General features: G+C 42.9%; 1 protein-coding gene across 2 annotated transcripts in view; it reads left to right on the top strand.

Moving 5' to 3' along the window:
- Nucleotides 1–2726: 2726 nt before the first annotated feature.
- slc6a7 (solute carrier family 6 member 7) overlaps nt 2727–18264 on the top strand; it is a 40096-nt gene continuing 24558 nt past the window's right edge. Inside the window, exons 1-4 of one of the 2 annotated variants that reach the window (XM_034178658.1) lie at nt 2727–3041; nt 9420–9651; nt 10083–10214; nt 12675–12879. In XM_034178658.1, coding sequence (XP_034034549.1) covers nt 2973–3041; nt 9420–9651; nt 10083–10214; nt 12675–12879 — 638 coding nt within the window. In that variant the 5' untranslated portion in view covers nt 2727–2972. The remainder of the gene's footprint in view (nt 3042–9419; nt 9652–10082; nt 10215–12674; nt 12880–18264) is intronic. The other variant, XM_034178659.1, reaches the window with a different exon arrangement.

Raw genomic sequence — 18264 nt, 5'->3', positions numbered from 1 at the left:
ACAATTCATGTTGTAAAAGAATATAATTAGAATGAATGTATAAATGTTGCAAAACATAATTCTGCTCTAACAATAATATTGAAAGATCTATATATATATATATATGTATGTATGTGTGTGTGTGTGTGTTTAGACCTGTAACCATATAAGTAAGTCCCTTCAGCTGCTCCCATGTTTTGCACTCGGGGTCACCACAGCATACCCAAGATGGATCTAAATGTTGAACTGGCACAGGTTTTACGCTGGATACCCTTCTTGATGCAACTCCACATTACATAGAGAAATGTGGCATGGGTGGGGTTGGAACCAGGAACCTTTCACACTGAAACCAAGTGCACTAACCACTTGGCCACCACCACTACCCTACACATGACAGTGCAAAGATTGAACTCTTTGGTGTGAATGCCAGGTGTCATGTTTGGAAGAAACCAGGCACCATTCATCACCTAGCCAATACCGTGGTGGTGGCAGCATCATGCTGTGGGGATGTTTTTCAGCAGCAGGAACTGGGAGACTAGTCAGGATTGAGGCAAAGATTAATGGAGCAATGTACGGAGACATCCTGGATGAAAACCTGCTCCAGAGTGCTCTTGACCTCAGACTGGAGCAATGCTTCATATTTCAGCAGAACAATGACCCAAAGCACACAGCCAAGATATCAAAGGAGTGGCTTCAGGACAACTCTGTGAATGTCTTTGAGTGGTCCAGCCAGAGCCCAGACCTGAATCTGATTGAAGATCTCTGTAGAGATCTGAAAATGGCTGTGCACCAACACTCTTCATCCAGCCTGATGGAGTATGGTGCTGCAAAGAGCAGTGGGAAAAACTAAACAAAGATAGGTGCACCAAGCTTGTGGCATCATATTCAAGAAGACTTGAGGATATAATTGTTGCCAAAGCTGTATCAACAAAGTATTGAGCAAAGTTTGTGAATACCTATGTACACGTGAGTTATTTTTATTTTTAATAAATTTGCAAAGAAAATAACAAAACAAACAAACAAAAAAAACCAAATTATTTTCATGTCATTATAGGGCATTGTGAGTCAAATTTTGAGGGGAAAAAATGAATTTACTCCATTTTGGAATAAGGCTATAATGTGGAAAAAGAGAAGCTCTGTGAATATGGCTAAAATACTTCCTACAGAAACCTCTTTCAGACCTTACAATTGATTTCCTTCAGTTTTTACTCTGATAGAGAAACCATTCAAAAATGATGATATAATTTGTAAAATAAAATATTTTGAGGGAAAATTAAAGCACTATGTTAAATACTGTACAGGTTATGATTTTTATTGTTATTATTTATATTACAACTGGTGGCATTTGAAAGTGTTGCATTCTGGTGATGACAGTTCACAACACTTTTAGAATTCAATGGTCTGGTGGTGGTATTGTGCATTATTATCACTTTACCGAGGCATTGCAAGGCCGGTATTGTAGATTTACGTCGACGCTACCTAGCTATACCCACCCGCTGTGCGTAAACAAATGAAGTCATAGCGCGCGTAGCCCAAGAATTGTCCACAGAGGAAAAGATAAAAAGGCGAGAAGTGTGTGTTGGTCCCAATATGGATAGTCCGAATGATTTTCTCATGGATAGTATGACAATGAACAGCAACCAATTAAGCAGCCAGCTTGATGAGGACGCACTGCTGAATTTGGAGAGCAGCACGCGCCAGCCAACACAACAAAAGTTAAAGTGAGCCAACTTTTTAGGTACACGTTACGTGTTGTGTATCTCAGTAAAAAGTGATAATAATGCAAATAACATGCTGTTGTCATGTGGTATGCATTTTCTGAGTCCCTCCGTCCATGCCCAGTCGCCCCAAAAAACATGCTATTGTATTATAGTTATGTGGTATTGATTTGGTGTTTTTTATTTATTTAATTTTTTAACTCCCACTTTGACTTTTCTATAGAGGGTTTTCATGTGACTTATCGGTCACGTCATTTTGTGTCCCGTGGCCATTCTGGATTACGACACGGTGGCCGCTGTGATACGCTACATGCATTTGGCGAACAATTGAAGAAGCTTCAACGCCGGTGTGAAGAAGCTTCACGGCACCGTGGCACTGAGAGAGATCCGCCGCTACCAGAAATCCACTGCTCCCAGAATTTTATTTTATTCTGCAATAAAATTATATAAGAATACATAAAAATACCGCCGAGGACAACACAAGAACGCTTCCAATATGGATGATTATTTACACTGTGGTCCTCGAGCACCGAGCTGCTGATCCACAAGCTGCCCTTCTAGCGCCTGGTGAGAGAAATTGTTCAGGACTTCAAGACGACCTCCACTTTCAGAGCTCCGCTGTGATGCTCTGCAGGAGGCCGGCGAGGCTGACCTGGTCGGCAGCTTCCTAGTTCACAATATCGCATTGACACTGTCGGCCAGTTCGTTACATCACCACTAAGTTCACTATCGGGTATAAGATACGGGAACCAACTGCTACACATCTATCACGATAAATAGCTTTACTTCGAGGATTTAAAGCATCGTAATAACCGTGCATTCTCTCCATTTTTCTATCACGTGCCAGCCTCCTTGTAATCCAGAATGGAGACAGCACCTGTCCTGCAGCAAATCGGTCACGTGATTGAAAACCCTCTATAGGAATACAAACTTCCTACCGGCACTGCACCAGTATTTATGAATCTGTGTGGGCCAGCTGAAACAAGAGGGGGGTTCCGCCCTCATTCGTCACAGAAAGCATGGGCCCGTCCCTGGGAACAGAACAGCGCAGGATAACAGAAAGGAGGAGGCCGACGAGAAGGAGCAGGAAGTGTCCTTGTCCTCGCTGCACCTGCGCCCTCTGAGTTGTTTCCTCATCGTCACCGCCGAACTGACATCTGGACGGACGCTGTTACCGAGAGCACACCGACATGACGGACGTCCCGGAGGACGGTTCCGTGTAAACATGACGGACACCGACGGACAAAAAGAGCAGTGAGGCACCGAGGAGAGGAAATGAAGGAACCGAGCGGTAAAAGAGCACCGGGGAGCCCCGCAGAGAACAGCGCCCCCACAGGCCCTCAGGTAGGGCGGTTATCCACCCCTAAAAAAACAAAACAAAACAAAAATAACAAAACAACATCGAGCCAATATTCAGATTGAACTCGACTTTACCGGCTCTCCTGAGTGTTTCCGTCGTGGTAGTAAAAACTGAATTTGTTCTGTTGATGAAGTTGTCAAACCGGTTTGTCCACATCGTTCTCAGAGACACACTGTGTTCGTAAAGTGTTATAGACCACACAACATCAGCAAACTGAAAAGAAACTGCTTTGGTATCTGATGCTGACCAGCTCGAGAAAAATATAGCCAAATGTTTTTATTTCCTAAATACTGACTCTTTTTTTTTTTTTTTTGAATGAATGAATGAATGATCAAAATAGTTAATTCACATTTCTGTCAACCCAGTAATTAATAACTTGATTATTCCCTTGAGTAGATGTCTGTGACCACAGGAGTACTCAGCGGGTACGTACCTCAGCTGAAATACAGCAGTCACAGTATCAGTGGTTCTTGTCCTCAGGGTCCATGAAACCCATACATTGTCCATCTCTCTCTGCTCTGTCACGAGCTGATTGGCTCATTCACGTGTCTCTTATTAGTACGTGATTGGCTGAGCACACCTGAATGAACTATAGGAAATGTGTAGGTTAGGTGGTGGTTGAGGACCGGTTAGCACTTACATCATATGTCTATGTTTTGCACATTTTCCAAATCTGAACTTATCCAGAGTGGGATGTGGACCATATCAGAATGGTGCTACTCCCAAACTGTGCAAAGCCATTCGCCCTATTGACGTATCCCATAATTCCTTGCGCACCAGAGAGTCGCTGCAGTCAAACAGAGAATCCACACGATGACAGTTGTAAATGAATATTATGCTACAAAAATGTAATTTTTTTTTATGCTTTTCGTCACATTAATAAGAGACTGCATGCATGATACCCTGAAAAATTACTAAAACAATTAGGACAAATAATCCGTGTCTGCTACGTTTAATCTGCATGGAATTTAATAAGCGCAAACCGAATGTCAGACCTATTATATATGTTAGTCTGGAACAAAGAGGACACAAAGTGTTGTAAAGAACAATAATCAAGACGTTAAAAGAGCAAACTTCACTTTCCCCCAGAACGACATGATCAGGAAGCGAGCGTAGCTCACAGCAACTCCCACTGAAAATAACGGAGAGACAGCCTGTGATTCTCGCATGTTTACATAAAACAAACGCAGTAACAAAGTAAGTCCTTTCGGCTGCTCCCTTGTTCTTGCACTCGGGGTCGCCACAGCAAATCCAAGGTGGATCTGCATGTTGAATTGGCACAGGTTTTACACTGGATGCCCTTCCTGACGCAACTCCACATTACATGGAGAAATTTGGCAGGGGTGGGATTTGAACCCGGAACCTTCTGAACTGAAACCAAGCACATTAACCACTTGGCCACCACCCCTGCCGTCTACAACCCCTGGCAAAAATTATGGAATCACCGGCCTTGGAGGATGTTCATGCAGTTGTTTAATTTTGTAGAAAAAAAGGAGATCACAGACATGACACAAAACTAAAGTCATTTCAAATGGCAACTTTCTGGCTTTAAGAAACACTATAAGAAATCAGGAAAAAAAAATTGTGGCAGTCAGTAACAGTTACTTTTTTAGACCAAGCAGAGGGAAAAAAATATGGACTCACTCAATTCTGAGGAATTAATTATGGAATCACCCTGTAAATTTTCATCCCCAAAACTAACAACTGCATCAAATAAGATCTGCTCGTTAGTCTGCATCTAAAAAGGAGTGACCACACCTTGGAGAGCTGTTGCACCAAGTGGACTGACATGAATCATGGCTCCAACACGAGAGATGTCAATTGAAACAAATGAGAGGATTATCAAACTCTTAAGAGGGTAAATCATCACGCAATGTTGCAAAAGATGTTGGTTGTTCACAGTCAGCTGTGTATAAACTCTGAACCAAATACAAACAACATGGGAAGGTTGTTAAAGGCAAACATACTGGTAGACCAAGGAAGACATCAAAGCGTCAAGACAGAAAACTTAAAGCAATATGTCTCAAAAATCGAAAATGCACAACAAAACAAATGAGGAACGAATGGGAGGAAACTGGAGTCAACATCTGTGACCGAACTGTAAGATACCGCCTAAAGGAAATGGGATTTACATACAGAAAAGCTAAACGAAAGCCATCATTAACACCTAAACAGAAAAAAACAAGGTTACAATGGGCTAAGGAAAAGCAATCGTGGACTGTGGATGACTGGATGAAAGTCATATTCAGTGATGAATCTCGAATCTGCATTGGACAAGGTGATGATGCTGGAACTTTTGTTTGGTGCCGTTCCAATGAGATTTATAAAGATGACTGCCTGAAGAGAACATGTAAATTTCCACAGTCATTGATGATATGGGGCTGCATGTCAGTTAAAGGCACTGGGGAGATGGCTGTCATTACATCAACAATAAATGCACAAGTTTACGTTGATATTTTGGACACTTTTCTTATCCCATCAATTGAAAGGATGTTTGCCATCTTGCCATACAGCAAAAACTGTGAAAACATTCCTTGCAAAAAGACACATAGGGTCAATGTCATGGCCTGCAAATAGTCCAGATCTTAATCCAATTGAAAATCTTTGGTGGAAGTTGAAGAAAATAGTCCATGACAAGGCTCCAACCTGCAAAGCTGATCTGGCAACAGCAATCAGAGAAAGTTGGAGCCAGATTGATGAAGAGTACTGTTTGTCACTCATTAAGTCCATGCCTCAGAGACTGCAAGCTGTTATAAAAGCCAGAGGTGGTGCAACAAAATACTAGTGATGTGTTGGAGCGTTCTTTTGTTTTTCATGATTCCATAATTTTTTCCACGGAATTGAGTGAGTCCATATTTTTTTCCCTCTGCTTTGTCTAAAAAAGTAACCGTTACTGACTGCCACAATTATTTTTCCTGATTTCTTATAGTGTTTCTTAAAGCCAGAAAGTTGCCATTTGAAATGACTTTAGTTTTGTGTCATGTCTGTGATCTGCTTTTTTTCTACAAAATTAAACAACTGAATGAACATCCTCCGAGGCCGGTGATTCCATAATTTTTGCCAGGGGTTGTATAAACCCAGAGAATATATTCATGAGAGTTTTAGGCACAATATAAAAATAGTTTTATATTGCGATGTTAATGGTGTTGTCCGTGTGCAGCGGTTAAAGTGCAGCGTGATCAGAGCATCTCAATGCAGTTCTCAATGTTACTGAGATCTCACAGCCCGGCGACCTCTTCGAAGTTTTGCGGGCTTTGAGATGTCAGTAGGGCGAATGGTCCAGAACTGAAAGTATTGTTCAAATTCCATATGTTCCAAAAATTACACCCTAACTCAGAAAGTTGCTAGGTAGCTGAGACAGCTTAAAGTGTTATGAATCTGGAAGCACTTCCAGAACTGGCAGTCAGACTTGGAGAAAAATAAAATTTCCAGTTCACAAACTGTACCAAACATCTCCATGTCTTAACGTATGAATGCTCCATTCAGCTATATGTCTGTGTGCTGCACAGTATACGAAGTGGGAGAAAGTTGGATTTTCTTGCACTTCTGATTCTGACCTCCACTTCTGGTGTCAGAATGCGGCAGCAAACCTGATACGTCAGCTGCTTAGCAACCTTGCAAATTATCTTTATCTTAAATGGTTTAGAGTTGGGTTTAGGATTAGCGTTAGGATTTAATTTTTATGGAATTTATAAAATGTTTGGAAAGATGAACAATCAGACCATGGCTTTCTGCACTTCTGGGAGCTTTGCACAGTAAAAGATTTTGGATATCATCCAGGCTCAGGTCCAGAATATTTTAAATTCACAGGCTGCATGGAACATTGATACCATTTGTGGTTTTCAATGCGCTATACCTCTTGGTGCAGGTAGCTGTTGATCTCTGTGTCTCAGTTCTGGCACAGATACTGGCAGATCCATCTTTGAATACTGAAACACTAGCAATGTGTATCATGTCTGGCAACCAGAAGTACCCGAAGAAGCACCACTGTGTGGAAGAAATCTGGTCACACATTGGACCCGCTGTACACGCCCAACCAAAAGTGCCAGAAAAATAGTCGGTATGGCTAAGGCCTATAATATAAGGGGGGAAAAGAAAACATTCTGATAAAGACCTCCCCCCTCAATGTTGTTTGCATGCAGTGGATGAGGAACACTGGAACTGTTAAAGAAGTTCACAGTGATGTTAGATGTGATATAAAGCAGAAGTTTTGTCATTTTAATTAGGCTTCCTCCTTTGTGATTTGACATGATAAAATAGTTCCCTTTCTGTTAAGAGATAGATCATTGCAGAACGGAAGAAGAACAAATGGTTTTCACACCTTATGAAAAAAGCAACATACAGACATGGCAAGCCTATAAAGTGTGCTCTATTTGAAATAAACAGTAAAAACTCCCAAACCTGACCTGTGTCTGGTAGATTTAATTGGTTATATGCCCGAATGATAACATTTTGTTAAGGTGTCATTGGTTATTTTTGTTTATTATTTGTTTTCAAATAATAAATAACTTACACATGAACGAGAAGAATATTCAGTCAAGCACATACAGTACTGCCAAGGGTCATAGAGTAATATTAAATTGTTATTGAGTTCTGGTTCCAACTTGACACTTGACAGTATACATACATACATACATGCATGCATGCTGAGCTGATTTGATTTAGGTGGAATTATTGCGTAAATATAACATTTATCCGGTTGTTAAGTGTGACGTAACGCATCATGTGATTTTCAAAGTCTGGCTCCAAACAAAAAAGGCGCGCTGTGATTAACATTGAGAACTGCACTGATCTGATCTGATCAGGCTGCACATACACCGCTGCACACAGACAACAGCATTAACATCGCAACATAAAACTTTTTGTATATTGTGCCTAAAACTCTCCTGGATATATTAACTGGGTTTTTAGACGTTGTTACTGCGTTTGTTTTGTAAAAATGTCAGACGCTCAGGTTGTTTCACCGTTATTTTCAATGGGAGTTGCTGCGAGCTGCGATCGCTTCCTGTTCATGTCGTTTGGAGAGAAAGTGAAGTTTGCACTTTAACGTCCTGTTTATTGTAATAAATAAGTTTTTTTATTAACAAACAGACATGTATATTTTACCTGTGCATAATAAAATATGTAAAGTAAAAGAAAAAATTTTTTATTAAGTGTTCCGACCATAGAGCCAGACGAATGCGTTTAACGGAGGTGGAGGCGGAGAAGGGAGGGACGGTGGTTTGCGCACAATGTAAACACAAACTAAACTTAAACTGTAAATCCTTAAAAGGGTCAAACAGACGTAACTTTAATTGTAAACTTGGAGGTCTTTGGACCCGGAAACAGATTTATCACGTGAAAAAATATGCAACATTTTATCAGCAAAGAAAATGGTCAAAGCATATGTCTAAGGAAATAAATTTATGGCTGGATAGATAGCTGAAAGGTTGAAGTTTTTCATACCAATGTCAGTATTGGCCCTGCATTTTGTCAGTCTAGTATAAAGTCGCTGCACCTGTTTGACACTCTTGGTCTGGTGCCAAAACTCAATAATTTTTGTTTGCTGTAGTATGGCTAATCTTGGCATTTTCCTGAGTGTTGTTTGGCATCAACATAAACTTCAGGGTCTCTGCAAGTAAAAAAGAAACATAATTGATTACGTTTGTAGCATTTAAGGGTGAAACCGAGTCATGTTCAGCTATCGTTTGATTGTCTTAAAGGAAGTGTTATCTGTCCAGATAAATAAACACTAGGGGGGACATCGTCTTTCACTGAAGCAGTCAGTAAGGAGTACCTCAGGGTGCCATCTTGGGAGAGGGATTGAATGACCCCACAATGTAAACAAAGATACATACTTCTTATTTACACAACAAAAGTGGCAGAAATGTTTGGGGAGGGGGATCCTGTCTATGAATTGCTATTTATTATGTGGATCTTTTTTATCTGTTATTCATCTCTATGGTGCTAACGGAAGTTAGCATTGGCATGTATGATGTTAACAATGGTGAATACTAACAGTTAGCACCAACTGCTGTTGGTGTCAACCCTGGGTATGGTTGGCATAAGGAGTAACACTGTTGTCTTAGGATTTGAGCACAAGACTTCTTGCTTATGAGACCAAATGCCCCATTGGGCCAGCCAAGTTTATTTATATATATATATATATATATATATATATATATATATATCTATATCGTGTCATGAAATGCTTAGAATTTAAATAGTCAGTTTCAGGTTTTTGTTAATGCCAGCATTGTCACATATCTATTGTCATGCTTTGATTTCTCTGTCGTAATAACAAAACTTTTTTATTTATTAATTTTTTTGTTGGTTTTTGTTTGTTTGTTTTTTGTTGTTATTGTTGTTGTTGTTTCTTGCAGAATTCAAACCATTTGAACGGCCATATTGTTGCTCACAATGGTTGCAGTCCAACAGCTACTCCATCGCCACAGGTTGAATCCCAACACTCCAGTCCTGTACCCACTCCAAACCCAGTTTGTGTGAGGGAGCAGTGGGGTGGCAAACACGAGTTCTTGCTTTCCTGCATTGGATACTGCGTAGGACTTGGAAACGTGTGGCGGTTTCCTTACCTCTGTTATCGTAATGGAGGAGGTAAGGAACCTAGTATCACATTCATCCAAAGCCTTACCAATGTGCTCATCTGAGGTGTAGGTGGATTAAAATTGTTTTAAACCCATTTGAGGAAGTGGCTCACTTTGGCCTGCTCATGGTTGTACATGTTCCTGGCAAGCCTGCTAGTTTTATTTGCTAACCCAGTTGAGAGTTATGCATGTTAGGAAATATTTACTAATCCTTTAAGAAGACAGTGTTTTTCTGTATTGCACACATAGAATGTGGTTTAACCCACTTTACAAAGTAGCATCGTCTCCTGAAAATTAAACGTGTTGAAGCTTGTGCTCATGGTATAACTGTGAAGGTGACACCCCCATGAAGGCCTTTAGAACAAGTCAAGAATGTTGTTGATGTGCATTTCACCCTCACCTCTGACATTCCTCCAAATTACTTTCTTTTTGTTTTTCCAGGTGTGTTTCTCATCCCGTACTTTATTATGCTCTTTTGTACGGGGGTCCCACTTTTCCTTATGGAGCTGAGTTTAGGTCAGTATGGAGCAGCTGGTCCCATCACTGTGTGGAAATGCTGCCCTCTGCTCAAAGGTAATGACCTCACCACCACAGCGTTAATTACACAAACACACATGCACACACTGTAATTATGTCAGTCAAGAAGAATTTAGACCACGTTAGATATGTTAGTCTTTACTTGCAAAACATCCCAAGTTCAAGGATAGAAAAATAACACTGTCATCCAAAAACAAACCAAAATGCTTGTTGTAGAGAGGAACTCAATAGAGTACATACATCTGCCAAGGTGCTGCAGAGTAATCAGCCAAGACTTTCCAACAGAATTTTCACTGCAGTACAGCCATAGTCACCTATTTATTTCTCAACCTTTCCACCTTATGTAGGACTTCTCGGCCCCGTGCCCAAATAGTGTTTTTTTTTGGGGGGGGGGGGCTTTTCTGGGCATCCCCACGGTATGAAATATGGGGAGGTATAGTGATCATGTCTGTCCCTCCATCCGTCCATTTTCACTTGTTAGCACAATATCTCAAGATCACCTGCTGAAGTTGATGGCTGCAAAGAAAACCTGCACCCTCTCGACCCTTTCTGGAATACTTTGGACACTGCTGGCCTAGACCTTGAAGGCATGCGTGTTTCTTGCAAATGTGATGAAACTGTCTGAAGTCCTTCTTAAAGATGCATGGTGCTGAACACTGCCACTTGCTGGATCATTGTTGGATGCTGGATGGATGATAAAAATTAGAAGTAGCTGTGGTTGAATTTACATGTCCCTTGAAATGTGACATTGTAAGTTTATTTGATATCCTAAACCTTGTTGCTTGTTTGAGTAATTCTCGTGATAAATAAATAGTTAAAACCAAAAGAGAGACACCAAAGCAGGTTTTTATTTTTCACCATTTCTGTTAGTGAACATTTGTAGTTCACCAGACATTTAGCAGTCTCACTGAGACAGAATTAAGAGGAAGTTGGTTGGTATTTCATTTATTAATAAACACTGCATTGCACATAGTCTTTTGTATTTATGGAAGTAAACAGTGACATATTAAATGCTCTTTTTTTTCCTTTTAATTTATATATTTATTGTTTGTTTGCTTATCGTTGATGCTGTAGATGTGAGTCGCCGGTGTTGTCGACCGAACTGCTTCCCCTAAAATCGGTCCGGCCTGCCTTCACTGGACAGGCCTCATTTTGGAGCCTCAGCAGCATCATTTCTGAGCGTCGGCAGCGGTTCACAGATTATCAGCTTGTTTCTGCTTCAAACTGCACTCCAGTCATCATCTATCTCAGCGATAGATATCTGAAGCTTTTGTGCAACAATCATTTCCACATAAATTCAGCATTATTTCGTAATAAAAGATGGGGGAGGGATTACAGCGCCACAGCAGCACATCTGAGTCTGATGTGCTGCTGCGCCTACGTAATTTTGGAGCATCGGTAGAGACTCACCGATTATCACCTTGTTTCTGCTTAAAACTAACTTTAGTGTGATTTAAGAGGTTTTAATTTGGCATCTGATGGTTAATAATCAAATTATTCTCTTTGATCGCTTTGGGTATAGAGAGTCAGACTAAGAGAGTCAATCTCAGACTCTGCGCTCTGATCACTCCCCTGTCTTTTATTATGAAATAATGCTGAATTTATGTGGAAATGATTGTTATACAAAAGCTTCAGATATCTGTTGCTGAGCTGGATGATGACTGGAGTGCAGTTTTAAGTAGAAATGAGGTTTTAATCCGTGAACCGCGGCTAATGACAAATGCGCAGATGCAAAAAGATGACAGATTTTTAGGGGGGACCGTTCGGTCGGCGACACCATCACAGGTGAACATGACAGAAAAATGAGTCAACACACTGAGTGAGCTTACAAGAGAATAGACTATCTTTATTTTCCAGATGTACAACATTTATACAAGTTGATAAACAATGAAGTAGCAAACTGTTTGTTTTCGTCAACAAAGGAAGGACAGTGAGACTCAAGCATTAGGCTTTGATCTGTGCTGTTGATCATTTGTATATGACAGAGAAGATCCACCCGTGGTTCATGGGGGACATGAAGGAGACCTTTTAATGTCTGGATCAAATATGTGTTGTACCCGGCCGTAATAACAACCGCTGTCGGACATGGGACATGAAAAGGCTTTAACATGAATAAAGCAAGAGTTCTATCAGCAGACATTAATTTGCATTTTTGTGTGTCAGGGAGGAAAAGATACATTGAAATTACATATGGTTTTGTGCTTGGTGACTGAAAGCTGTTTATGGTGAATTTGTGTCTCAAAGGTGTAGCTTGGTCGCGACAATGCTACATTTTCTCTGGTTACAATCTGTAATTATTAAAGTGCAAAATAGCCTCCCACATCCTAATTTCATACCGTTCTTTGTATCTCAAAGCTGAATGCTAAAATGTACAGTACATTCTCAAAAAAAAATAATAAAATACAGTGGTGACTGAAAAGTGTGAATCTTTCATTGAAAAAAGACCACACCCAAATCCGACGCAGCATTCATTTAATGTTGTCTTTGTTCTTGCAGGCATTGGCATTGGGATGATCTGTGTTTCCACGCTGGTGTGTCTCTACTATAACGTCATTATAGCGTGGACATTTTACTACCTGGGCAGTTCCTTCCAGAACCCCCTGCCCTGGTCCTGTGATGCCATAACTAACGCTGCTCTCTGCAATAACACCACCACAAACGGCTCATCTAAACCCCTCAGCCCCACTGAGGTTTTTTGGAAGTACGTTTTTGCACATCATAATGCTGCGTGATGAGTGAGAAGATTAACTGGTGTAGGAGGGCTGTTGTGAAATAATCTCAACATTTTCTTATGTTGTCATGTTTTTAGAATCTACTGTATGCTGCACATCTTCACTCCCATTTAATGTAATTTATAATAAGTTTTACTAATGTTTAAATTAAAATTTAAATTGTTCTTTTTACTAATACAGACCTAATATGCCATCATACAGACACACAAATTCAAATATGTAGTAAAAAGCGTCCACAAACATGCTTATACAACCATAATTCCAATGAAGTTGGGACGTTGTGTAAAATGTAAATAAAAACAGAATACGATTTGCAAATCCTTGTCGCGGCTCGTCTTTAGTCTTCTCAGGATGTCGTCTTTTAGATAACACAAACTAATTGCAAGTGATATGCTAGAAAATGACACAACACTTTAGAATAATTCAGCCTTAAGCAAGATAAAATGCACAGAGTTTTTAAGTTTATTTAAGCCTTCGACACAAAGCTTAGACAAACTGAGTCCTCTAGAGAGACTGAATATGACAACCGCGCTCGTCTATTTATTGGAGACCCGCGGGCATCGCTCCTCCTTCGACTTTTTTATTTATTTCATTCCTAAGACATGGTTTTCTATTGGAAACGTCCTCTAGTGAACCCTAAGCAGGTGTTAGGCCATTATTTCAATGTGACAAACGCTCCCATTAAAACGTGAAGGATTTACAACTGATTTTTTTAAAAGACCTTCAGCCACAGGTGCAGCTGGCCTGAGGCCCCCTCCGCACGTGGCCTCAGCCACACGTGCAGCTGGCCTGAGGCCCCCCCCCCCGCACGTGGCCTCAGCCACACGTGCAGCTGGCCTGAGGCCCCTGCACGCGGCCTGCGGGAAAGCACCTAAAAGGCCTTGGAAAGCCCCTGACAGACTAAATGACTAATAAAGCCCTTTTTTTGGGTTGAACACCTGCTAGTTCAACCAGAGGACATACAGTTCGGATCAGGACACTTGATAGTTCATCATAGTTCAAATAAGGACCTAAAAATTCTTCTACATCCTCTTCAATCTATATTCAGTTGAATACACCACAAAGACAAGATATTTAATGTTCAAACTGATAAACTGTTATGTGTAGGACGCAGGTGGAGGAGCGGTCCAGCGTCTGACTGAACCCAGCGCTAAATAACCAGAAGCAGTTCCAAAAAGAAACAAATTTATTTTTCTTCCCACTGTGCTATACACAAATACAAAGTAAATGAGTCTGGTGGGGTGAAGAGGCGGCGGGCTCTCCCCGCGCCTCAACGGATCGGAGCCCGAACATTCTGGACTCAGGAGTTCCGCCGACACCCCCCAAGTGGCTTTTCCCGAGACTGTACTCTCTGACGTGTGCTGACAGCGCTTGCCTCTCACCCTCGTCCTCCTTCACAGACGCAATGTCAGATTCTGGAGCAGCCCTCAGCGTCCTCAAACGGTCGTCACACGGTTGTATTCTCCGGCAATTAAGCCCAGATCACTGCTGGCTTAAATGCAGTTCTTCATCTCTTCATTGGTACCAGCTGAGAGTCCTCAGAACTGCACGTGAATGTCACAGGTGTCATAGATCGTCCTGATTAGAGAATCGCATGTGAGTGCAACAGGTGCAGCAGATCACCGTGACAGAGGTGAGAGACTCTTCTGCAGCACATTCTCCCCAGAGATCAGCCCCAAACCACCTGGGAAGGAAAACAAACACAAAAACCACAAAACAATGTTCAGCCAAGCCCCCCAACACACAACAGTACCCCCCTGTCAACGGGAAGCCTCCCGGCGACCGCACAGACCCGACCCGAAAACCGCCCCTCTCATCGGGGTCCAAAACAGGAGGCAGGCAGTGACGACGCTCCCAGAGTCCACAGCAGGCAACAGGGCCAGGAGATGCGGCTGGAAGGCCGGCTGGCAACAAAACAAACACAACCCCAAAAGAGTCCCAACACAACCCAACGTAAAGCAAAAACACAAAAAAAGCCCCCAGCATCCCCCCCAGAGAACACCACTAACACACCCCAGGGAAGCATACCGGGGAAAAACACAAAAGAAAAACATAACACCCAACCCAATACCTCCCCAGGGGACCGTCCCATCAAACCCCGGGGAGAAACGAAAAACATACAACCCCAAAAACCCCAATAAAAACCCCCCAACACATTAGAACACAGGTCAAAAGAAAAAAAAAACAACTCCCTCCCCCAACATGTGGAGCCCGACTTCCCCCAGGGGACATCGTCATCAACCCCAGGAGCAACAACCACGGCAGGAGCCATCCAGGAATCCCCAGGCATACACGGGAGCCTTAACGTCCCCCAGAGGACCGTCCCATCAAACCCCAGGAGACACCCCCACAACCCAGGAACCCCACCCCAGCCCAACACGGCCGGTCGGCCCCACAGCCAACGTCCCCCCCCAGAGGACCGTCCCATCAAACCCCAGGGGGAAACAGGAGGAAACAAAAACCCCAAACCCCCAGGGATTCCCAGAAACCACCCCAGGAGCAAACAAAAACAACGGGAAGCCCCGTTGACCTCCCCAGCACCCCGAAAGACCCCGGAACTCCCCCAGAGCCTATCGGCAGACACGTCGTGGCAATCGGCTCAGGACTACTGAGCTGGGGAAGACAACAGGAAAAACGCAACCCAGCTCCACCCCCAAGGGCAGGGGAAAACCGGCAAGACGGCCGGTGTCGACCCCCCGACTACACTCCAGCCTACCAGGAGGGGTGGGCAGCGGAAAAGGCGTACGGCACTGATCGGCCCCACCGCTCCGACTGGAGTATATCCCCACTGCCCTACACCTCAGTGACGCCAATGGCGAACGGTCAGAGGCTCACTGAGGCTGGAGTGGAACTGGGAATTAACTAAATCCAAGAAAAAAGCCCTGGACCCCCCCAGGTGCAGAGGTCCTCATGGGAATGCCCAGTAACCAACCTGCACCACCCCACAACACTAAAGACGAACGGTCAGAAGTGTGTGAGGATGGGGTTAGAGGACAGGGAAATAAAAAAACAAAACAAAACGACCCACTCCGCTAACTAAATCTAAACAACTATAAATAATGAAAACTCACGCTTACCTGAGTCCAAGCGAACTCCAATCAGCTAGCCCGTCACTCCACCAGAACTGCCTCAAGTGCTGTGCAAATAAACAGTTTACAAAAACCACCCATTTAAGTCCCACTTAATTCCCCAAAACACCTGGAGCCATGTTACTGTCCTATCTCCTGATGCTCGTTTGACTGGAGCAATATGGCTGTTCAACCCTTCCGAGTTGAATTGGCTCGTCCACTAGAGGAGCTAGAGGTCCCGTCGGAGGAGTCTCAGTGGAGCGAAGAAGAGGCGGTCCGAACTTATGTCGGGGAGCGCCTCGAGACACAAACCCCACTCGGACGCTTGCCCTCTCTTCCGTCCACGCTCCTTAATCCGATCGTCTTGACGACCAACCAAGGATATAAACTCTCTTACATCATTCGGTTCGTCCCGGACGACTAGCTCGTCTTTCAGGGAAAGATTCAACCCGTCTACAAACACCCCCCTCAAAGCAGCTGCACTCCAACCGGACTGCGCGGAAAAGACTCGAAAATCCACAGAATAATCAGCTGCGCTTCGTCGCCCCTGTCGGAGGACCAGCAATTGCTGAACCGCGGCATCTATCTGCTTAATTTGAATCGATAGGTGCTGTACTTGTTCCCAATTCATCTCCAGGTGTTTCTGGAATTTTTTTTTTTTGTTTTTTCTGAAAAGGAACTGCTTCTGCCGCTGGGTCCATACTGGTTTGGCTGGAGAATTCTGTTATGTGTAGGACGCAGGTGGAGGAGCGGTCCAGCGTCTGACTGAACCCAGCGCTAAATAACCAGAAGCAGTTCCAAAAAGAAACATTTATTTTTCTTCCCACTGTGCTATACACAAATACAAAGTAAATGAGTCTGGTGGGGTGAAGAGGCGGCGGGCTCTCCCCGCGCCTCAACGGATCGGAGCCCGAACATTCTGGACTCAGGAGTTCTGCTGACACCCCCCAGGTGGCTTTTCCCGAGACTGTACTCTCTGACGTGTGCTGACAGTGCTTGCCTCTCACCCTCGTCCTCCTTCACAGACGCAATGTCAGATTCTGGAGCGGCCCTCAGCATCCTCAAACGGTCGTCACACGGTCGTATTCTCCGGCAGTTAAGCCCAGATCACTGCTGGCTTAAATGCAGTTCTTCATCTCTTCATTGGTACCAGCTGAGAGTCCTCAGAACTGCACGTGAATGTCACAGGTGTCATAGATCGTCCTGATTAGAGAATCGCACGTGAGTGCAACAGGTGCAGCAGATCACCGTGACAGAGGTGAGAGACTCTTCTGCAGCACATTCTCCCCAGAGATCAGCCCCAAACCACCTGGGAAGGAAAACAAACACAAAAACCACAAAACAATGTCCAGCCAAGCCCCCCAACACACAACATAAACTTTGTTTTTGAGCAAATATTTGCTCATTTTGAAATGGATGCCTGCAACACATTTCAAAACAGCTGAAACAGGGGCAACAAAAGACTGGGAAAGTTGATGAATGTTCAAAGAAGACCTGTTTAGAACATTCCACAGGTGAACAGGTTAAATGGAAACAAGTGAGTGTCATGATTGGGTATAAAAGGAGCATCCCCAACAGGCTCTGCCGTTCACAAGCAAAGATGGGGCGAGGATCACCACTTTGTGAACAACTGCGTGAAAAAACAGTGCAGTTACACCTACAAAGCTTCAACAGTTGGTGTCCTCAGTTCCAAAACGCCTATTGAGTGTTGTTAGAAGAAAAGGTGATGTAACACAGTGGTAAACATACCACTGACCCAGCTTTTGTGAAATCAAAAGTCATTGCATTCTGTTTTTATTTACATTTCCCACAGCGTCCCAACTTCATTGGAATTGGGGTTGTAGATGATTATCACTACTTATGTAATTGAGTACATTTTCTAAAAACATTACTTGTGACAAAATTCCTTCCACAGGAGTGAATGTACAGTACTTCACTTTTGGAGACCAGAATTCTATGTCCCATTTTCACATCCATGCACACATTGGTGCCTTGGTGAATTTTCCTTACTTCGATCTATGGCTCTCCACAGTACAACGGAACATTAGGGGATGTTTAATTCTTCATGCTAGGTGGCAAATATTTCACTCTCTCGACAGTCACTGGCATGGCCCATTTTGTCACAGCCTTGCTTTGCTTAGTAATATTGTTGCTATGCTCAGTCACATGAGTGTGACCCTGATAAATAACATTATTGCATTGGCACAGGGGCTTATTTCTAGGCTTTGGAAAATAGAAAAGATAAATGAGTCCATCCCTTCCAGTTTGATAACACAATTACTCAGA

Source organism: Thalassophryne amazonica, chromosome 9, assembly GCF_902500255.1.
Source record: "Thalassophryne amazonica chromosome 9, fThaAma1.1, whole genome shotgun sequence".
Taxonomy (NCBI): domain Eukaryota; kingdom Metazoa; phylum Chordata; class Actinopteri; order Batrachoidiformes; family Batrachoididae; genus Thalassophryne; species Thalassophryne amazonica.
The sequence above is the reverse complement of the archived record's forward strand: the minus strand, read 5'-3'. Positions and strand labels throughout refer to the sequence as shown.